Source organism: Trachypithecus francoisi, unplaced genomic scaffold (assembly GCF_009764315.1).
Source record: "Trachypithecus francoisi isolate TF-2019V2 unplaced genomic scaffold, Tfra_2.0 Lachesis_group15, whole genome shotgun sequence".
Classification (NCBI taxonomy): Eukaryota; Metazoa; Chordata; class Mammalia; order Primates; family Cercopithecidae; genus Trachypithecus; species Trachypithecus francoisi.
In genome coordinates, this window is record NW_022681460.1 from 79,996,971 (window position 1) to 80,021,015 (window position 24,045).

General features: G+C 41.3%; 1 protein-coding gene across 1 annotated transcript in view; it reads right to left on the reverse strand.

The window, feature by feature from the left end:
• The window catches only part of PEX7 (peroxisomal biogenesis factor 7), a 94,702-nt gene extending 74,506 nt beyond the window's left edge, over nt 1–20,196 (reverse strand). Inside the window, exons 1-3 of the mRNA XM_033235350.1 lie at nt 19,610–20,196; nt 17,120–17,177; nt 15,889–16,039 (exon numbers count right to left, since the gene is read on the reverse strand). Coding sequence (XP_033091241.1) covers nt 15,889–16,039; nt 17,120–17,177; nt 19,610–19,739 — 339 coding nt within the window. The 5' untranslated portion in view covers nt 19,740–20,196. The remainder of the gene's footprint in view (nt 1–15,888; nt 16,040–17,119; nt 17,178–19,609) is intronic.
• Between the last annotated feature and the right edge of the window lie 3,849 nt (nt 20,197–24,045).

Sequence of the window (24,045 nt, forward strand, 5' to 3'; positions counted from 1 at the left end):
AGATAACACCAAGGTTTTGTGCCTGAGGACTGTCAGTGATGGCAGCATTAACAAAAGTAAAAGACTGAAGGAAGGAAAATAATGTAATTTTATATATACTGAGTTTGAGGTGACAGCAAGACAGGGTTTGGGCATTAACCTCAAGCTCTGAAAAAAGTTCACAGCCAGAGAGACGTTTGAGATACAGCTGAAAAGGGAAGAATGAATTCCATTATCCCAACTTCAATCAATTCACTCATCTATTCAACAAATGCTTAGTAAGCACCCACTATGTACTAGGTACGGGGGGAAGGGAGGTTACAAGTTGATATAAGACCAGCCCCTATCGATCTTACATTTTAGTAGCAGAAAACATGCTATAAATAAATGTATAATTTCAAGTTGCAATTTTTAAAAAACTACAAAGAAAAAGCAGAGTAAGGAGAACAGAAAATAATGACAAGAGCAGGGGGTCATTTCTCAACAAAATGGCCAGGAAAGACCTCTCTGTGCAGAGACTTGAGTGCAGTTAAACATTGAACTCTGCAGGCCTGAGATGAAAGGCTCAGGTTACAGAGAACAGGGAAAGACCTTGAACAAGGAACAAGCTTGCCAGATTTGGGGAATAGCAAGGTTGAATCGTTGGGAGGGATAAGATCCTGAAGAGCTATGGCTAAGAATGTGTCTATGATTTCTCTTAAGAGGTTACAACCACCAACCATAAGTTACCTTTTAGATTACAACATCCTTCTAACTGTTCTCCCCATCCATTTTTGTTTACCTCCAATCCATTATCCACACTGCATAAAAAGTAATCTTTAGAAAATACAAATTAAATGTCACTCCCCTGTACAAAGCCTTTCAATGGTTTCACACTATATGTAGCTCCTACAGCTTAGCATCTTCGCTCAACATTACGTGAGATTCATCCATGTTGATTCTTATTACCCAAAGGTCAAAATCATGCAAAACTATGCATGACTTAGGGATGCATACATATGTTGTAAAAATAGCAAGAAAAGCAAAAGATATATAAATAGAAAATTCAGGCTAGTGGTTACTCCTGGGAAGAAGGGAGGAAAAAAAATAGAGAGAGAGGAAGAATAGGACTAGAAAGGGTAAGCAGCGGACTCCAATGGTATACGTAATGTTTCATTTCTTTAAGCTAGATGGTGAATATGTGTGTTCAATATATCATTTTTACATCTTACATGTATTTTATAATGTATAAAATATTTCATCGATTTTTAAAATCTGCAATGTCTTTCCCCTGATCTTGGCACAATGGCCAAAACACTGACTGCTCCAAGCACACAGGCTCTATCCTTTCTGGTCAAGCGTGCTCTTTCATTTGACTCTAACACTACTACCCTGGCCTATCCACTTGAATAATTCATTCCAACTTCCCCTTTAGACCAAAGGATGCCCTCCCTGCCCCTTCCCCAGACAAATCCTCCCTTCCTATAACACTGCATACATTCACAGCTCTTACCACATTAGACATTAGATAACCAGAAGTCTGCTTCCCTAGACAGGGCAAGGACTCCAGGAGGGCAAGGGCATGCCTAAGGTGTTTGTCTTCCCAGCTAGCCTGGTACAGTATCTTGCACACAGTAGAGTTAATAAAAGTTTCTGGAATGAATGAAGGAAAGGAGAAACAAATCTGAATGGAAAGCACATCTTCTATTAGTCTCCTCTTCCACCTCTTCCTTATTCCCAACCTCCCCCTCCACTCCCACTCAAATAGTGGGCATGGCAAATGGTCAAATTAAATACAAAAAGGAAGAGAGATATGCAGTGCCTGACTTTATGCTTTAAGAGCAGGGTCCTCTAGAGGCCTATCTGATGAAATAACTCTTGGCAGTGGTGAAGAAAATTAACCAGGAGAATGGAAAAAGAAATAAAACCCACTGCACAATGTTTTGTGCTGCTTTATGAAATCTGAACCTCATCAAAACCACAGTTTGAGAGGACAAATTTTATTACTGAAACCAATTCCCAAAGAGCTCATCTTTAATCTACTGTAAAGTACTGCCCTTTTTAAGTTGGTCTATTTAATTAAAAGTTGTCAAATCAAAAACTATGTCCAGAATTTTTATTCTTATCTGTATCAATACAAAGGAAAGGGTCATTGACTTTTAATTCCTGAGTGATTAGAAAGGGCTATATATTTCTTTTAAGGTGAAACTTAAGTTTTCTCTTTTGAGACAGGGTCTCACTCTGTTACCCAGGATGCAGTGCAGTGCCACGAGCACAGCTCACTGCAGCCTCCACCTTCTGGGCTCAATTGATCCTCCCACCTCAGCCTCCTGAGTAGTTGGGACCACAGGTGCACACCACAACACCAGCTCATTTTTAAACTTTTTGTAGAGACAGGGTTTTACCATGTTTCCCAGGCTGGTCTCTAAATCCTGGGCTCAGGTAATCCTCCTGCCTAGGCCTTCCAAAGTGCTGGAATTACATGCATGAGCCACCACCTCTAGCCCTGAAACTTAAATTTTCAATTTTTTTTCATTATGGACATGTTTAAACATGCCTAAAAGTAGAGAGAAGAGTATAATAAACCCCCAGGCACCCATTACGCACCTTCCATAATGATCAACATGTTGCCCATCATGTTTCATCTGCCCCATTATTGACTGAATGGCTGACTACTGGAGTATTTTAACATCAGACCTTTTACTCCTAAATACTTCAGTAGGTAAGGCCAGTTTGTCTTTTTTTACATAAGCACAGGCCAATTTCACCCCAACAAGATTAACAATGGCTACTTAATATAATTTAACACTCAGTCCTAATTCATATTTCCCTGACTGTCCCCAAAAATGTTTCTTTTACAGTCAGCTTATTTGAATCAGTATCCAAACAAGACCCACATTTTACACTTAGCTGTTATGTCTCTTAAGTCTCTTCTAAGTTAGCACAGTCCTCCTCCCCACACCTTGATCTTCCTGCCCCACATCTCATAACATTTATTTGTTGAAAGAAACCAAGTTATTGGTCTCGTAGAATGTCTTGCCTTCTGGATTATCCCAAATGTTTCCTCATGGTGGTAATTAACTTTTTTCTCTACCCTTCCAATTTCCTTTAAATTAGAAGTTAGATCTGGAGGCTTAATCAGATTAGTTCATTTTATTTTTTGGCTTCCAATTATATTAGGAGGCATATAATTTCTGGTTGACCCACTTTTAGTGATCCTAAGATTGTTCAGAGAATGTTTCAGTCTTAAACTAATGGTTTTAGCATCCACAGTGATCCCTGCCTAGAATCATTATTTCATTAGGGGCTACTAAATAGTGATTTTCTAATTTCTGCTATTCCTTCTGCATTTATTAGCTAGAACCCTGTTATAAAGAACTTTTCTTATCAACTATTTTATAATACCACAATAAAAGTCATAAAAGAAAGGGAAGGTAAATGCCTTGATTCTTTACGTTTATCAATTTTCAGAATAATGAGCTGGTTGTCCTAATAATCTTCAATGGTAACTACATTTTTCCTAATCACAACTCTATCTCCATGTAAGGACTGATACACACACGTGTGTGTGTGTGTGTGTGGTGTTTAAATTCATTGCTTACATTCTTTTGGTTGTTCCAATAGTCTCATCTTTGGCCAATGAGAATCCCTTCAACTTGTACCTTCTAAACCTTTGATATGTCTCCAGCGACCTTTCACAGCTTTCCTGTTTTCCAACACAAGAAGATGTCTTGCATTCCTGCCCAGCCCTGGAATAAATGACTTCTCCAAAGACACGATTCCTGTTAGTGGCAAACAGTATTTAGAGGCCATACTCAGGGCACTAAGAATATTCACTGCTACTCAGTTGTCACTGCTTCTAAATCTTCATTGTGCAAAAAACTAAGAAATACGTACCTTTTTTAGACAGAGAAAAATAAATCACAAGTTTATATGACGATTCCCCATTCAACTTTAAGATCGTTTCTACTTCTTTATTCGCATAACGCTTTTCTCTCACTTTAAAACTTTCAGTTTCTTTTTTTTCTTTTTTGAGACAGAGTCTCAATCTGTCGCCCAGGCTGGAGTGCAGTGGCGACATCTTGGCTCACTGCAAGCTCCGCCTCCTGGGTTCACGCCATTCTCCTGCCTCGGCCTCCCAAGTAGCTGAACTACAGGTGCCCACCACCACACCCGGCTAATTTTTTTTTGTATTTTTAGTAGAGACGGGGTTTCACCGTGTTAGCCAGGATGGTCTCGATATCCTGACCTCGTGATTCGCCCACCTCGGCCTCCCAAAGTGCTGGGATTACAGGCGTGAGCCACTGTGCTTGGCTAAAACTTTCAATTTCTAATGACATAATTACTGGTATGCCTTATCCTACAATGTACATGTGAGTTTCAAAGTAGCAATGTTAAATTTTTTGAATGTAGTTTCAAATTTCTTTCCAATTCTTTGTTTTTGTTTCTTGTGACAAGAGTCTCACTCTGTTGCCCAGGCTGGAGTACAGTGGCACAGTTTCACTCACTGCAACCTCTGCCTCCCGGGTTCAAGCGATTCTCCTGCCTCAGCCTCCCAAGTAGCTCAGATTACAGGTGTGCACCACCACACCCAGCTAATTTTTGTATTTTTAGTAGAGATGGGGTTTCACCATGTTGGCCACGCTGGTCTCGAACTCCTGGCCTCAAGTGACCCACTCGCCTTGACCTCCCAAAGTGTTGGGATTACAGGCATGAACCACCACGCCCAGGCCTAATTATTTTTGTTTATCAGACTGATCTTATTAGGAATGTCTAATCACAATACTGGGTTTCTAAAGTCACTTGAAATAATTATTTCCAATACCTAGTTATGGCACCAATTTGATGGACCTTTAATGTGCTTGTTTTCAATTTTTAGCAATTGCTTTTTCTTTCCAACTTATTAATACATTGGGATTCTTAATTACATAAAACATTTCAATGGTTCCAAGGTAAAAACTATAATACAAGTTATATGTGAAGAAATCTTATTTCCATTCTGGTCCCCTTTCCCCTGATTTCTACCTTACCCCCTACCCCCTTTAAAGGCAACCATTTTTATTAGTTTTGAATTATTTTTCCGTTGTTTCTTTTTGAAATGTATATACACAATATATATATATATTTGTAATATATAACTGGTACAGTTAAATATATATGTGCTTCTATTCCTCTCTTTATGTAAAACATAAATTTTACATACATTTACATAGCTCTGCCAATAATTTCATTTCATATTAGCTTGTAGCAAAACCAAACATAATTTCTAGTTTCATATAAATTGCATAATTCTCTTACATATGTTTTTTAATAGATTCTAAAATCAGAGATGGGGATTTTAATTTCTATCTACAGTTCACTCACTAACTCACTTCAGAGACACGCATAGTGTTGACACCTACACTGTGTGTATGAGAGAGACTACAGATATAGTAGCGGTAGTCATGCTTGAAAGTCCTTCTCTATCTGAACATATTCTATTATAGTTTCCATCTATTTAAAACTATCATTTTCTCTTCTTTAAAAAATTTTAGAAAACTTTGAGGTTAGATAACGGGTTGGGAATAATGATTTTGCAAGGTAAACCAAATCGCTCCTTTTATTAAAGATTTTTTAAATCTACATTTTGAATATTGCAATCTCCAAATTATTAGATAACACACGTATCAAGGTCATTAGAATTGAACGCTTATCAAGTCAAGGCAGTGGCTTCCAAACAATGCTGCACATTGAAATCATCTGGGAATCTTTAATAATACTGATGTCTGGCTCCAGTCCCAGACACTGTGGCCTGGGCATGAAGATATTTTAAAGCTCCTGGCTGGACGCAGTGGCCCATGCCTGTAATCCCAGCACTCTGGGAGGATGAGGCAGGCGGATCACGAGGTCAGGAGTTCAAGACCAGCCTGGCCAACATGGTGAAATCCCGTCTCTACTAAAAATACAAAAATTAGCCAGGCATGGTGGCACATGCCTATAATTGGAGCTACTCAAGAGGCTGAGGCAGTAGAACTGCTTGAACCCAGGAGGTGGAGGTTGCAGTGAGCTGAGAACATGCCACTGCACTCCAGCCTGGGCAAGAGAGCAAGACTTTATCTCTAAAGAAAAGCTCCCAAAGCAATGCTAATCTGTTGCAAAGTTTAAGAACCACAGACTTAAGGCTGGGCACAGTGGCTCAAGCCTGTAATCCCAGCACTTTGGGAGGCTGAGGGGGGCAGAACACCTGAGGTCAGGAATTTAAGAGCAGCCTGACCAACATGGTGAAATCCCATCTCTACTAAAAATACAAAATTAGTCAGGTGTGGTAGCGCATGCCTGTTAGCCCAGATACTTGGGAGAGTGAGGCAGGAGAATCACCTGAACCCAGGAGGCAGAGGTCGCAGTGGGCCGAGATCACGCCATTGCACTCCAGCCTGGGCAACAAGAGTGAAACTCCATCTCAAATAAATAAATAAATAAATAAATAAATAAAATAAACTACAGAGTTAAGACAAGCCTTTGCATACCTTTTTTATGTTAAGTATTAAAATTCCAGATGCCTGAATTATAGTATAGTCCTACCTGACAACTAATACTTGAAGAAGTAGATTAAGTAGAAAATGGATAATACTTACCTATCCATGTATGTCCTGTTTTCTGCCCACAGTGTGTGGCCCAAAATCTACACAATTCATCCTTCTCCTGAATTTTCAAAGCATAAAGTCCAACCTCCATCATCTAGGTATTCAAGGCCCATCAGGATATGATCCTTACCTCCGTTACACCATCTCCTAGCACACACACTCTATGCTCCAGGCACATCAAAGGACATGTGGTTGCGTGGATATGCCATGCTCTTTTACAAATCTTAACTTTTGTAGAGGCTCTTCTCCATCAGAAATGTCCTTTTCAGTTAGGTGTGGTGGCTCATGCCTATAATCTCAGGACTTTGGGAGGCCAAGGCAAATGAATTGCTTGAGCCCAGGAGTTCGAGACCAACCTGGGCAACATGGAGAAACCCTATCTCTACAAAAAATTCAAAAATTAGCCAGGCGTGGTGGCACGCACCTATAGCCCCAGCTACTCAGGAGGCTGAGGTAGGAGGATTGCTCGAGCTTAGGAGGCCAGAGGATTGCTTGCCTCAGGAGTCAGAGGTTGCAGTGAGCTGAGATTGTGCCACTGCACTCTGCCTGGGCAACAGAGTGAGACTCCATCTCAAGATAAAAACAAAACAAAAAAAGAAACATCCCTTCCCCTTAGGGTTGCCTAACAAACTACTAAAAACTACTAACTTCCCAAGACTCAGGTCAAATATCACCTCATCTGTTGAAGTCCCTGGTTCTCCTCTCTATGTACCTTCTAGATACCTCTTTTCAACATCTATCATCTTGTACGGAATGGTTTTTTTGTTTTATTTTTTAATTTACATGGGACCCTAAATTGTTTGTTTACATGTCCCTGAATTACAACCAGAGAACAGCACATGAGTCTTATTTACACCTGCAACTTCAATGACTGGCACATGCCTGGCACATAATATGTGCTACAAAGAGACAGGTCTGCCTTTTTTAATACAAGTCTAAACTTTAAAATATAAAACAAAGTCAAAAGAAGGTAAATGCTTTTAAAACATGAGAATTGAAAGGTGATGACATATCACATCCTAATGGCAGTAAAATCCAAAAAGGGAGAATTGATTCAACTGACATCTAACTAGAAACTATTTTTCTGTACAATCACAATCTTTACAGGGAAAAGCTTTAAATGGCTATTATAAATTGTAATAAAATCTTGCCGCAGTAACCTATTCCAAAATCAATGGCTGGGCATGACTAAACATGCAAAAGGAAATATATCAAGTCCAACTATTTCCTCAATTTTTAAAAAAGAAACAGGATGCAAAGAAAGAAAAAAATGCCTTCAGTTGATAAATCTGTTGTGTAGTTTTAAACATAAATGCATTTCTGAAGAAAACACACTGGTTTTAAATGCAGGACTGGTTGTCACTCTGCATTAATATTTCTTATTGGCACCTGATATGGTTTGGCTTTGTGTCCCCACCCAAATCTCATCTTGAATTGTAATTCTCATGTGTTGAGGGAGGGACCTGGTGGGAGGTTACTGGATCATGGGTGCAGTTTCCCCCATGCTGTTCTAGTGATCATGAGTTTTCATGAGATCTGATGTTTTTAAAAGTGGCAGTTTCCCCTGCTCTCTCTCTCCTGTCAGCTTCTGAAGAAGGTGTCTGCTTCCTCTTCACTTTCCACCATGATTGTAAGTTTCCTAAGGCCTCCCCAGCCATGCAGAACCATGAGTCAATTAAGCCTCTTTCCTTTATAAACTACCCAGTCTCAGGTATTTCTTTATAGCAGTGTGAAAAACGACTAACACAGAGAATTGGTACCAGGATAGTGAGGTACTGCTATAAAGATAATCTGAAAATGTAAAAGCAACTTTGGAACTGGGTAACGGGCAGAGGTTGGAACAGTTTGAGGACTCAGAAGACAGGAAGATGTGGGAAAGTTTGGAACTTCTCAAAGACTTCTTGAATGGTTCTGAACAAAATGCTAATAGTGATATGAAAAATGAAGTTCAGGCTGAGGTGGTTTCAAATACAGGTCAGGAACTTAATGGGAACTGGAGTAAAGGTCATCCATGCTATGTTTTAGCAAAGAGACTGGTGGCATTTTGCCCCTGCCCTAGAGATCCATGGAAGTTTGAACTTGAGAAAGATGATTTACAGTGTCTGGCAAAAGAGATTTCTAAGCACCAAAGCATTGAAGAAGTGACCCGGTTGTTTCTAAAAGTGTACAGTCACATGGATTTGAAAGCGATCAAATGAAGAGACTAAGAGGCAGAAATGAAGTCCACAGGCAAACAGCCCGAGCGGCGCCCTGACAGCCCGGGCGGCGCCCTGAGCCTAGTTAAAGATCGACCCCGGACCTAACCGATTAGGTTATCTATAGACTCCAGACATTGTAAGGACAAACGTTGTGAAGGTCTCTGTCCTGCTCTGTTCTGATTACCAGTGTCTGCCACATATCTCAGTCCTGGGCCCAGTACAAACACAATCCTCTATTTTGTCCCAACTTCCTGAGCCCAACACAAACACATTCCCCCCCCCCACATCTCAGAAACACCACCTAGAGAGCCCCTGATAAGGTCACAACCGTTTGTAGTTTTACTAAATGCGCAGGAACAAATAGAAAACTGTTAATTGTATAACTTAAAATATTAACCAATTACCAGTTGTAATGCTGCAACCAAAAGAATTCCTTTGTACCTCTGTAACCCTACATGTCCTGTATACATCGGACTATAAAAAGTGGGCACATGCATCATTCGAGGCCCTCTTGTATGTTGTGGAACGGAGGGACCAAGTTCGAACTTGCATTAAAGATCCTTGCCACTTGGCTTTGACTCTGGACTCTGGTGGTCTTCTTCGGGGAATAAACGGTCTGGGCATAACAGATTCATGAAGAGATTATTTGAATTTGGAATTTATATTTAAAAGGGAAGCAGAGTAAGAAAGTTTAGAAAATTTGCAGCCTAACCATGAGGTAGAAGAGAAAAACCTATTTCCTGGGGGGAAATTCAAACCTGCTGCAGAAATTTGCATAAGTAACAAGGAACCCAATGTTAATAGCCAAAATAATGGGGAAAATGTCTCCAGGGCATGTCAGAGATCTTTGCAGCAACCCCTCCCATCACAGGCCTAGTGACATAGGAGGGAAAAATTGTTTTGTGGGCCTCAGTGGCCCTGCTGCTCTGTGCAGCCTCAAGACATGCTGTCCTGCGTCCAGCTGCTTTAGCTCCAGCCATGGCTAAAAAGAGCCAAGGTACAGCTCGAGTCATTGTTTCTGAGAGTGCAAGCCCTAAACTGTGGCAGCTTCCATGTTGTGTTGGGTCTGTGGGCGCACAGAAGACAAGAGTTTAGAAGACAAGAGTTTTAACCTCCACCTAGATTTCAGAGGATGTATGGAAACACCTGAATGTCCAAGCAGAAGTCTGCTGCAGGGGTGGAGCCCTCATGGAGGACCTCTGCTAGGGCAGTACAGAAGGAAAATGTGGGGTTGAATCCGCCACACAGAGTCCCCACTGGGGCACTGCCTACTGGAGCTGTGAGGAGACAGCCACTGTCCCCCAGGCCCCAGAAAGGTAGATTCACTGACAGCTTGTATTGTACACCTGGAAAAGCCACAGGCACTTAATGCCAGCCAATGAAAACAGCCATGGGGACTGCACCCTTCAGAGCCACAAGGGTGGAGCTGCCCAAGGCCATGGGAGCCCACCCCTTGGATGTGAGATATGGAGTCAAAGGAGATCATTTCAGAGCTTTAAGATTTAATAACTGCCCTGCTGGGTTTCAGACTTGCACGGGGCCTGTGGCCCCTTTGTTTTGGCCAACTTCTCCCATTGGAAACATTTAGCCAATGCCTATAGCCCCATTGTATCTTAGAAGTAACTAACTTGTTTTTGATTTTATAGGCTCATAGACAAAAGGGACTTGCCTCGTCTCAGATGAGACTTTGGACTTGGACTTTTGGGTTAATGCTGGAATAAGTTAAGACTTTGGGGGACTACTGGAAAGTCATGATTGGTTTTGAAATGTGAAAAGGACATGAGATTTGGGAGGGGCCAGAAGTGGAATGACACAGTTTGGCTCTGTATCCCCACCCAAATCTCATCTTGAATTGTAATCCCCATGTGTCACGGGAGGAACCTGGTAGGAAGTGATCAGATCACGGGGGCAGTTTCCCCCATGCTGTTCTTGTGATAGTGAGTTCTCAAAAGATCTGACGGTTTTAAAAGTGGCAGTTTCCCCTGCTTTCTCTCTCTCTCTTTCTCTCTCTCCTGCTGCCTCATGAAGAAGGTCATCTGCTTCCCCTTCACCTTCTGCCATAATGTTAAGTTTCCTGAGGCCTCCCCAGTCATGAGGAACTGTGAGTCAATTAAACCTCTTTCCTTTATAAATCACCCACTCTCAGGTATTTCTTTGTAACAATGTGAAAACAGACTAATACAGTACCTATCATCATTGACTTCTCAACTTCTATCATTATCAAAAAGCAAATGATTCATTTGTTAAAGTAAACAAGATTTTAACTCTTAAAATGTATAAGCAAATACATTTCCTCCATAATAGAATACTAATAGTTGCATACTTAGGTCAAAAATAAGTTTTTATAAGCAATGCTCAAAAACTTCAATGGATCAAATATGTTATAAAAATTCAGCAAATTGATAAACCTTGCTATTTGACAATGAAAACAAATTTTCACTTTTTAAAACTGTGATAAGCAAACTCATTAGTTTGAAAATTAGAAATTAATATATTACATTGATTTATGTCATCTTTAAAGTCACTTTAACTCACTCTCAGTAGCACAATGTTTTAAGTCAGAAAGCAGTGAAATAAAATTGTTGATTCACTCTTATTTTTCTATTCTCACTGAATTTTCTAAAATTTTTGTTATATATTCAGCAGCATTAGAATAAGCAAAGCCAAAGGCATTTTATGGGACTCAAAAGACACAATGACCTCTGCAGACACCAGTTAAACAATACACAGAATAATTTGATTCCTACTTCGATGCTAAGTTTAGCAACCATTCACACAGATAATGTCCACATTTTCCTTTCTTTTCATTTCACCAAGACCTTCATTCCTCAAAGCCTAAAATATATCTAAATCTTGGATTTCTCTTTTTTGCTTCATCTGACAACTTGAACATTGACTGTTGGACACACAGCCATCAAGTGGTAAAATGGATAACTGGAAAAGTTCTAACTTGTTTTATATTTTTCTCTATTATAATAAGAGCAAATAATAATACTAGCTCATATTTATTCAATGCTGGTTCTAGTTCAAGCACTCACAGCAACCCTGTGATACAGACTACTAATAAACTTAGTTTGCAAATAAAAACACTCAAGTTTAGGAAAAACATGTGACATATGCAAGGTCTCACAACAGGTAACTTACAAAGCTGGGATTCGAATCCCAGATTGACTAAAACCATGCTATACATGTTTATTATATAATCTCTTCCATAGAAGAAAATGACCCATTAGTTGTTGTTCTATTTCACAACATAGCTTCCCTGAACATACTGGTGGAAAAACAAACAAACAGAAATTGGCTATGTTCATTCATTTATCAACTTTTTTTTAATAACTTTTTTTTAAGACAGAGTCTCACTCTGTTGTCCAGGCTGGAGTACAGTGGCACAATCTCAGCTCACTGCAACCTCCACCTCCCAGGCTCAACTGATTCTCGTGCCTCAGTCACCAAATAGCTGGGACTACAGGTGTGCACTACCACACCCAGCTAATTTTTGTATTCTTAGTAGAGGCGGGGTTTTCGCCATGTTGGCCAGGCTGGTCTCAAACTCCTGGCCTTAAGCGATCTGCCAACCTCGACCTTCCAAAGTATTAGGATTACAGGCATGACTCACTGCACTCAGCCTCATTTATTAATTTATTCAACAAATATTTACAAGCTCCTTAAAACTCTCATTTGAGCTTAAATCCTTTTAAGTATTTTACTGAATATGTCCCCACAAAACTCACAAGTTGAAATCTTAACCCCCTACAATGTATTAGGAGGTACGGCCTCTGGGGGGTAATTAGATCATGAATGCAGAGCCCTCATGAATGGGATTAGTGTCCTTATCAAAGGGATTTCCAAAACCTCTCTCATCCTCTTTCCATCACCTGCAGATACAATGAAAAGATAGTAGTAGTCTTTGACCTGAAAAAGGACCCTCATCAGAACCCAACCATGTGGGCACCCTGACCTTGGACTTTCAACCTCCAGAACAGTAAGAAATAAATTTCTGCTCTTTATAAGGCACCCAGTCTATAATACTTTATTACAGCAGCCTGAGTAGACTGAGGCAGAAATTGGTGCCAATAATTAGGGGTGCTGTTGTAACAAATACCTAAAAAGGTTATCTTCATTTATTTTTCACATAACCAAGCAAAATATCTGAAACAGTAAACTCTGACTGTTGAAGCCACCTAATTGTTTTCTATTACACTAACATTCAAGGCATCCTGATACAAACGCTTACCAAAAATTGCATTTGAAAAGAAAACGAAGGCTAACTAGAATAGTAGCATGCAAAACAAATTTAAAAAGTTAAAAAACAGAAGTGTATCTTCGGTTCAATAAATCATTTGCAAAATTATAGAATGATGTAAAACTGGTTCAACAGCAGTTCAGATAACAAAAGAGGTAAGTGTGTTACTAGTAGACTCAAAGTAACCCAACACTAAGACATGGCTGAGAACAATGTATAGCCACTTTAGATAATATTATTAGAACTAGGGGCTCAAGACTATGGTGGTAAAATCTTATAAAGCTTAGCCCTTCATCACATTTCTGGAATAAATTAGGTATATATTGAAAGGGACACTGAAAAACAGTGCCCCTTTCTAAGGCACTGTTTCAAAGGATTATCAAAGGAGGCTACCAGGAGGATGAAAGATGTAGAGATCATGTCATCTGAGGACAGGGCAATGAAATGACAAGTGCACAGTCTGGAAGAGAGCACAATGGCTATTTTCAAGAGGTTTCCTGGACAAAGGGGCTGGACTCGGTCTTACCACGTCAGAGAAAGGCACTAAGAGCAGCAGTTGGTTGCTATAGAAGGTAGATTTGGGCTTACAAGAAGCAGTTTCTTAATCATCAGAACAACCTAAAAATCAAATAAGTTATCTCAAGAGAAAGTGAAATTTACTTCCACTGAGATGAAGACTGAGTGACCATCCATCCAGGACATCCTAGAACAGTATTTCCCAGAAAATAGCTGCACAAGAGATTATTTTAACTGGTACATACATTTATTTTATTCATTACTTATTTATCTTAATATACATTAAAAACAAATAAATGTACATACTAAAGTAGCCATCAACCCCATTGTTTCATGAATATTACTGTTTTAGGATAAATGAAGCAACAACTTTAGTTGATTGAAAGAAAAACATTAAGTCAATATACTGAATTTAACTTAAGTAGCAATATTATTTTATGATGTTAGTTATCACCCTTAAATTTATATAGGTAATAAAAGGCACCAAAGATTTAAGAAAAAGAAAAAAAAACTTCTAAAAAGAAAAATATTTTTTAAAAAAGAAAGAAGGAAAAGAAAAACATTAAATTAATTATAATACAAATGATAAAAGAAAAAAAAAATGTCAGGCCGGGCGCGGTGGCTCAAGCCTGTAATCCCAGCACTTTGGGAGGCCGAGACGGGTGGATCACGAGGTCAGGAGATCGAGACCATCCTGGCTAACACCGTGAAACCCCGTCTCTACTAAAAAATACAAAAAACTAGCCGGGCGTGGTGGCGGGCGCCTGTAGTCCCAGCTACTCGGGAGGCTGAGGCAGGAGAATGGCGTAAACCCGGGAGGCAGAGCTTGCAGTGAGCTGAGATCCGGCCTGCACTCCAGCCTGGGCTATAGAGCGAGACTCCGTCTCCAAAAAAAAAAAAAAAAAAAGTCAAAAATCACAAAAACTAGCCTGGGCAACAAAGCAAAACTCCATCGCTACAAAAAAAAAAAAAAATACACACATACACACACACACACACACACACCACACACACACACAAATTGACTGGGCACGGTGGTTCACACCTATAATCCCAGCACTTGGGAGGCCAAGGCAGGTGGATCACATGAGCCGAGGAGTTCAAGACCAGCCTAGCCAACATGGTGAAACCCGTCTCTACTAGAAATACAAAAATTAGCAGAGAATGGTGGCGCACACCTGTAATCCCAGCTACCCAGGTGGCTAAGACATGAGAATGGCTTGAGTCCAGAAGGTGGAGGTTGCAGTAAGCCAAGATTGCACTAGCCTGGGCAACAGAGTGAGGCCCTGACACACACACACACACACAAATTCACATAGGTTCCACAAAAGTATCTGAATTTTGGACATACTGCTCTGTAGAGATTCGTGCACTGACCATCCTGAAACTAAAACTTCTCCTTTACCAAAATTGTCTTAGTACTCAGTAATTCCCTGAAAACATGATAATTTACAACTACATTTATTCAAATAGCTACCACAATTAAAATAGAAACTAAAATTTTTCATTATTTCAGTAACAATCTTAGAAATCTTGACTGTCAATAGCTATAGCTATAAAACATCTGGACCCGTCACATAACTAATCTTTACCACAAAAGACTGATATTCCTGCATCTAATAAGCATTTATTGAGGGCCTACTCGGGCCAGGCACTGTGGTGGACAAAAATTTGAAAGTAGATTAGCAAGTTTTCATTTGAAGGATGTACTGCTACCTTAAGGAAAATCTTAAAACATTTAAGGTAAAAACACAAAAAGAGGATGTCTTCATTATTATGTTCACTGAAAATATACATGCATGTTAGTATAACTGAAGTCCAAACTATTGTCTATGCTATACATACACACACACAAAATCTAGACACATGAACCAGATTTAGATATAAAATCCCTTCAGTAAGTTCTGCCTCATACTCAGTATTTTATGCTCTTGCTCCAATATACTCTGAAACACCTCGAGAATCTCACTGAAGCCCCAAAGGCAATCTTATGACGTCTATGTTTGAAAAGTCCACCTACCTCTATCTTAAGGCACTGTGTGGCAAGCACATTCTTAGAGCACAAAGAAAGTGATGGGCCTCTCAGGAGGAAATGGTGCCAGAGTACACTGCTGGAGGCGTTTCTTCTGCCTAATGAGAAGACTGACCTTTTCTTTTCTTACCCAGCTCCTTAGGCCAAAGGTACTTTATGTTTGAATAATCAAATAATAAGTGACATCTAATATGTATAAGAAATGCTAAAGTTTAAACTTGTCCCCTGAAGATATTTCTCCATGTGTACATCCCCAAATGGATTTCAACCAAAGTCGAAGAAAGAAAAATAATCAGCTCAGAAGGATCCCCCTCCTACCTCCTGAGTGTGTTCTTTATAGACTTGCAGTGGCCCCGCAGGTTTGGCAGTGTCCCACAGCTGCAGCGAGCCATCGCCACTACAGGTGATGAGGACATGTTCATTGTTCTCACTCCAGGTCACATCAAACAAACCATCATTCCAGTCAAAGCTACACTAGGAAGAAACAAAAAAACACAACACTTACATAGGCAGCTACACAACAACAAAAAACAATTATAATTATGGTTTTTTTTCTTACAATTTATCACATATTTTAACACGTATATCTCATGTAATCTTCACAACTATGGGAGTTAAGAGAGCAGGTCCTTGACAAATACGGCAACAGATTCAGAAAGGTTAAAAAAACAGTCCAGTGGAACGTAACAATCCAAAAATGTAATGCTACACAGTATACTACTCCACATTTTTTTATGTTTAAGTTTTATAATTTACGAGTGGACACTAAGGGACAGGCTTCAGATTTGTTCTGTTTTTTATTTAAGAGAAAGAGTCTTGTTCTGTCACCCAGGTTGGAATGTGGTGGCCCAATCACAGCTCACTGCAGCCTTGAACTGGACTCAAGCAATCCTCCCACCTCAGCCTCCCAAGTAGCTGGGACGACAGGTGTGCACCACCACGGCATAGCTAATCTTTAAAAAAAAATTTTTAGGCCAGGCCCAGTGGCTCACACATGTAATACCAGCTCTTTGGGAGACCAAGGCGGGCAGATCACCAGAGGTCAGGAGTTCGAGACCAGCCTGGCCAAAATGGTGAAACCCTGTCTCTACTAAAAAATACAAAAATTAGCCGGGCATGGTGGCAGGCACTATAATCCCAGCTACTCGGGAGGCTGAGGCAGGAGAACCACTTGAACCCAGGAGGCCGAAAGATTGCAATGAGCCAAGATTGCGCCACTGTACTCCAGCCTTGGTGACAGAGCCAGACTCTGTGCATAAAAAAAAAATTTCTTTTAGAGATGGGGTGCCCCTAACATAGTGGGGGACCCTATGCCCACGAGGCTGGTCTTGAACTCCTGGCCTCAGGTGATCCTTCTGCCTCAGACTTAGGAATAGCTGGGACTATGGGTGTGCACCACCACAACCAGCTAAAAATAAGCTTCATCCTATGTAAACGCCAAGGTTCCTTTTATATTGTATATTAAAACATTAACCAAAGAGTCAAAACCTAATTCTATTAAGGCTTTACTAGCAACAATAAATACCTTTAATAATTTCAGCCCCCTCACCTTCTAAAAAGCCTTAGCCCAGATTCATCTGGATCCAGTATTAGTAGGGTTCCACAGCCTAAAGAGAAAAAAAATCAAGGTCATCCCTTTGAACCTGCCAGGGTAACATCAAAAGTCAAGGAGTTATCAAGTAATTGGTACCTGATTTTAATACCACAAATTTCTCCCCAGAGTTTTTCAGACCTTAAATACCAAACGGTCAGGTGATCAATTTCTCCCTAAAGTTTTTGGGACATGAATACCAAATGTGTTCTCTATTTCTGTTTTTCCATATTGTACTTCAGTCACTAAATATTAAACTTCCCATTGCACCTAAGATTGGAATGCAGACATGGACCTAACAGAGGGGTGAAATACTTAAGGGCCTACTCTGTAGCCAGACAAGGCACCAGAGACACAAACCTTCCAAGTTGGTGTTATCATCCCTACTGACAGATGAGAAACCTCTGGCTTACAGACCCCAGGGACTGCACTCCTCACCAGTAAATCTAAAATACATCTAACACAGATTTTAAAGCAAAATATGAATGCGGAGATACCTGGTGGGATTTACCACATAACTGGTGGTAATACACTGCTGAAAACAGTATTAATATGTTACCCATCAAAGATTATTTTACCAAAGGACCATTGTATTTTAAAAGTTATATTTACTTTTAGAGAGACCAAGGGGGAAAATCTCTTCTATTTAAACATGGCTGAATGTTTTTTAAAATACCAATTCCTTTTAAAGAGTTTTTGCATAAGATTTTAAGTAGCATTTACAGGCCAGTCACAGTGGCTCACACCTGTAATCCTAGCACTTTGGGAGTCCAAGGCAGGAGGATCGCTTGCACCCAGTTTAGGACAAGCCTGGGCAACATAGTAATACCCTGTCTCTACAAAAATAAAAAATCAAAACTTAGCCAGGTGTGGTGGTACGTGCCTGTGGTCCCAGCTATTGGGGAGGTTGAGACAGGAGGATCATTTGAGCCCAGGAGGTTGAGGCTACAGTGAGCCGTGACTGCACCACTCTACTCAACCTAGGCAACAGAGTGAGACCCTGTCTCTAAAAACAAAAAGAAAAAAAGGAAACTACTACCATTATAGACTCATGAGTCTTCAATCCAACTGGTGGACCATGTAAATCTGAATGTGCCAAGCACTAAGAGCTAATAACGAAAATAAATCAAGTATTTCTCTGAGTTTTAGAAGTAACATTTTTTTCTGCTGTAGGACAAAACAAAAAATACAACAGACCACTGACATTATGAAATGAGTTGTTGCATCTCGCTTCAGTGCGTATAATAGCTACGACATGAATTAAGACAAAAGTGAGAATGAACCCACGCCGTTTCATCTAGTCCACGGAGAGGGATGATTAACTTTTTTTTCTTTTTTCTTTTTTTTTTTCTTGAGAGACAGTTTTGCTCTTGTTGCCCAGGCTGTAGTGCAATGGCGCGATCTCGGCTCAGCGCAACCTCCACCTCCTGGGTTCAAACTATTCTCTTGCCTCAGCCTTCCGAGTAGCTGGGATTACAGGCATGCGCCACCACGCCCAGCTAATATTGTATTTTTAGTAGAGACGGGGTTTCTCCATGTTGGTTAAGCTGGTCTAGAACTCCCGAACTCAGGAGATCCACCTGCCTCGGCCTCCCAAAGTGCTGGGATTACAGACGTGAGCCACCTCACCGCGCCCGGCCTTTTTTCTTTTAAGACGGTGTCTCAGTCTGTCACCCAGGCTGGAGTGGAGTGATAGGATCTCAGCTCACCGAGCTGGGGCCGAGCGATGTGATCTCAGCTCACTGTAGTCTCAACATCCCGGGCTCAAGCGGTCCTCCCGCCTCAGCCTCCTGAGCAGCTGTAACTACAGGCTGAGCCAATGCGCCCTGACGGAGACAATTAACTGTATTCTGTGACAGCTACTTGCTAAAGTATGCATTCCTCGTGAGACAACTACAGGTGAGAACTGAACTTAATATATTTCATGGTGTCACCCGTTGGACTCCAGGCGTCCATTCAGGAGCATCCTTCTTAGGCAGGCCAGCCCGCAGGTCGCGGCTCAGTGCTCGAATGCAGACCGGGAAATGTGGGCAAACTCGCGAGCCCTGGGGCGGTTCTGGCTCAGACCGTCTTTTCCGTACTGCTGTGTGGAGCGGAGCGCTCCGAGATACCGCGCAGGCTACCCCGGCTCTCCGCACGGGGAAGTGTGCCTGGGCGTGTGACAGGTGACGGAGGCAGCCGGTCTCAAGGAACAAGGACACGGGCTACCAGGCTACACCTATATGCACTTACAACTGAAGAGGATCGACTCCCGCTTCAGACCAACTACTCCCGCTCCGCAAAGTGAGCGGCGCCGACCAGCGCCTCTTCTGCCCCCTGGCGCGGACCCGCGGAACCGTCTACGCTCAGAGGGGCTTTCCCTCGAGCGCGAGGAACTGGAGCCCGGCTGGCCCCCGCCCCCGACCCCCGGCTGCGCGCCCCCGCCCCGGCTGCGCGGCCCCGCCTCACCCGCGATGCCGTAGTGCTGCGCTGTGGCGCAGGCCAGGCGGCCCGGCAGGTACGGGGAGAACTCGGCGGCGTAGCCGTGGCGTCCCGGCACCCGCAGCGTCCGCGCCGCTCCGCCGCACACCGCACTCATCCCGCCCGCCGCCCCCGGTCCCGGCCCCGGCCCCGGCCCCTGCAGCCCTTGCCGCAGAAGTCGTTCCGAGTCGTAGGCGCGCTGGCGCGGTTAGAGAGACCGGGAAGACCGGGCGGAAGTGCGGGCCCCGTGCCCTGTATTCGATATTCTGATTGGTCCGCACAGGAAATGGACTCCGACGGAGACCATTTTTGTTTTGGGTGAAACCAGACTAAATTGCGCCTGCTGCAAAGATACAGATCTATCAGGGGAGTAATCCAGGGTTAGGTATTATTAGTAATTACGACAACTTTTATCGTTGCATCTCAGCCTCCTCTGCGGTGCTATCTGGTTTTTATTAATTTCATTGAGCGTTTTGAAGACTGGCATCAGGAACTTTTCCTGATGATTACAAAGTGAGACAAGTTACAGCCGACTCTGAAACCACGCAGCGCGTCCAAAATTGCGTGCTGCGTTGCCGAAGAAAACTGGAAGCAATGATAACTTAAGTCCGTGGAGTCAGTGCGGTCTTTAGGAATAACAGCGTGGGCTGGTGGGCTACTTTCACACTATAACTGGAAAAGATGAGACACCGACTCCAAACCAACTCCCCATACTTGGCAAGTGAGAAAGAGGAGCTGGCCAGTTCTAATGAAGCTAAGAAAAAAAGCAGCACATCGTCATAAACAACTTTTTTAAAAAAGTATTACTATATATGTATATATTGTATGGTAATAAGTGCTCAGATTCTGGTGCTCATTCATTATTCATTCATTGCCAGGCATGTACTATGTGGAGAATGACCAAATATAATATATTTACCAAACCAAGATACTTTTGAGAGTAAAGAGGGTCTAATTATTAAGCCGGGTCAACAGGCACAAACCAAGTCATATGATCACCTTAACCATATACCAAGCACAGTATTAGGCATTTGGGATTCAGAATAATAGGATATGGTCCATGGCCTCAAGAGATTAGAGAAGAAGACTAAAAGAGAAGTCGTGTAATTAGTTAAGTGTAACCAAAATACTGTAGAGGCTAGGAGAAATATAAGTGGGGTATTTTTAAAAGGTGATTGTCAGTGCCAGAGGTATGGGAAGTGCAGGAAAGGCTGCAGAAGAGAGATCGTCTTTATGGTGATTGCACACAGATGAGTAGGTTTTCTTTAAGTAGACAAGAAGATGGAGATATTTGTAGGAGCAGGAATAACATGAGCAACCCAGGAGATCTCAGCCAGCATGATCCATAGGGGATCGTGGCTGCCAGGACTCAGCCTGGCCAGATGGAAGGGATACGGTGAAAAGAATATTGGGTGGGGAGACTATAGAGTGTTGTACTGGGGCTAGATCATGAAGAGTCTTATATACCATACTAAGAGAATTGGATTTCTACTGTAAACAAGAAAAAAGAGTGGAAGTTTTCTAATGTGAGAAATTAAATGACCAAGGTTTTATTTTAAAAAGTCCTGCAACACTAATATGGAGGATAGAGTTTGGATTACAAAAGACTTTAGCAGGCTGGGTGCGGTGGCTCACAACTGTAATCCAAGCACGCTAGGAGGCCGAGGCAGGCGGATCACTTGAGGATCCAGACCAGTGTGGCCTCAATTATTTTGGATTTTTATCGTATGTAGTCACTGGAATGTATGCTGCATGAGGGCAGAAATTTTTGCTTGTTATGTTCGCTGGTGTATCCCAAGGACCTGGTATTTAAGCATTCGGGAAATGTTGAGTGAATGCAGCCTAATACAGTGCCTAAATGATCACTGTTTTTTGTAATACTATAAAAAGTAACCTGGAAACATTCTGGCATTTATTGAAATGCTAAATAGGTGTTAATAAAATATCAAACTAAGCAAACATGAAGCAGCTGGGACCTTGGCAAAGCGTTGTATGTGAAGAGTTATCCAATCTAAGCTAAAAGTAGTGTGGTCTCTCTGGGAGGGACACAGGCTGGTTCCAGCTGGGGTAAACTATTTACAGTGACCTTGGACATACACACACACAAACTGAGCTATTATCTGCTCCTTACCTAACCATACATGATTATAGCATTGTAAAATATTTCATCCCACCTGTGAAGCTTTCTAAAATGCAAACAACTAAACATGTAAAAAATAAACCATACTCAAACTAGATTTTGAGCATCTTGAAGTAATGTCCAAGTGTAATTTGTTTGTGTCTCCAGTACCTCGAAGAATGTCCAATATATAGTAAACGCTGCACAAATGTTTGACAACTTGAGCTGAACTTGAAAATTAAGGAAAAGGAACATGAAATGCTCCTTAGATTCTCCTTGTTCCCTGCCCTTGCTCCACACCCCTTCCTCCACCTGTACTTTACCAAGTGGAGTCCAAGTTTGCTAGGGTTATGGGTAGAATTGGAGTTAACAATTGCCTGTAAGGGCCAGGCATGGTGGCTCATGCCTGTAATCCCAACACTTTGGGAGGCCGAGGCAGGCAGAACACTTGAGGTATGGAGTTTGAGACCAGCCTGGCCAACATGGTGAAACCCTGTCTCTACTAAAAATACAAAAATTAGCTAGGCATGGTGGTGGTGGGCACCTGTAATCCCAGCTACTCTGGAGGAGGCTGAGGCAGGAGAATCGCTTGAACCCTAGAGGCAGAGGTTGCAGTGAACTGAGATCACACCACTGCACTTCAGCCTGGGCGACAGAGCGAGAGAGACTCCGTCTCAAAACAAAAACACACATACAAAAAACCAACTCTCTTTGTTGTCTACCACCTGTTTTTGTCATCGTTTAGGAGTACTTGGTATTTCCCAATGGAGACAGAAACCGTTTTTTTATAAACATTCACTACACCTCAGAGTTGTGTAATTTCTAAACTTGGCCAACTCTGTGGAAGACCTTTTAACTCTGTGGAAGACCTTTTAACTCTGTGGAAGGCCTAATAATGTAGGCGGACATAGCTAGATGTCAGGTTTCTATGAGGATCTACAATTGTATTTAGATTGTTTTGTTTTCTAACTGCTATGGTGACCTCATACTCTAACTGCAAATATTTACCAACCCACATCATTTTTAAAGCTAGTTTATCTTTCCCATGGAGAGAGACCAGAAGTAAAATAATTGAAATACGTGGTTTTTCCACCCAGGTGAATCATTATCCTAGGTAAATCAGCAAGTTGCTATGTTTAAGGCTGCATGTGGTAGTTATGCGAAATAATTCCAAGAAAGAGTGGATAATTTCATTGTTCCTTTTAGCTCTGCACAGCATTGTGCCGGGTAACTAGTAAGCCTTTAATCAACGTTTGCCAGAGGGTTAATGTAATCATCATCCAAGAACTTTAAGCACTATCTTCAAATATATGATGGATACTTGGACTGATGCACTTTAGAGACCCTTAAAGCTCCGAGAGTCTATAATTATGGGCTAATTGTCTACATTGCTCATTTTATATCATTCATCACTTATTATTTTACTTATACTTTCTTGTTAAAAATTTTAGAATCTGTGGTAATGTAAAATGGTGCGGCTGGTATGGAAAATACGATAGCAATTGCTTAAAAATTAAACATAGAATTACCATATAATCTTGCAATTCCACTTTTGGGTATATATCTGAAAGAAACACAGAAATTCAAACAGATATTTGTACACTCCTGTTTGCAGCAGTATTACTCATAATAGCCAAAAGGTGAAAGCAACCCAAGTGTCCACTGGCAGATGCTATGGTCTGAAAGTTTCTGTCCCCCCAAAATTCATATGTTGAAATTTAATCACCAATGTGATGGTCTTAAGAGGTGGGGCATTTGAGAAGCAATTAGGTCATGAATGAGATGATTGCCTTTGTAAAAGAGGCTGCAGAGAGAGACCTCTTACCCCTTCCACCACGTGAGGACACAGCAGGAAGTGAACATCTATGAACCAGAAAGTAGGACCTCACCACACATCAAACCTGCTGCTGATGGCTTATGGACTTTCCAGCCTCTAAAACAGTGATAAATATATTTCTGTTGTTTATAAGGTACCAAGTTTATGACAATTTGTTATAGAAGCCTGAACCAACCAAGACAATAAGTGAATACATAAAGAGAATGTAGCATATGCATACGATGGAATATTATTCTTCCCTAAAGAGGAGGGATATTCTTACATGGATGAACTTTGAAGACATTATGCTAAGTGAAATAAACCAGACACAAAAGGACAAATACCATATGATTCCACTTACATGAGGTACATAGAGTAGTCAAATTGATACAGACAGAAAATAGAATGGTGGTTACCCAGGGGCAAGGGGAAGTGGGGAATGGAGAATTATTGGGTGATAGACATGGAGTTTCAGTTTAGGAAGATGAA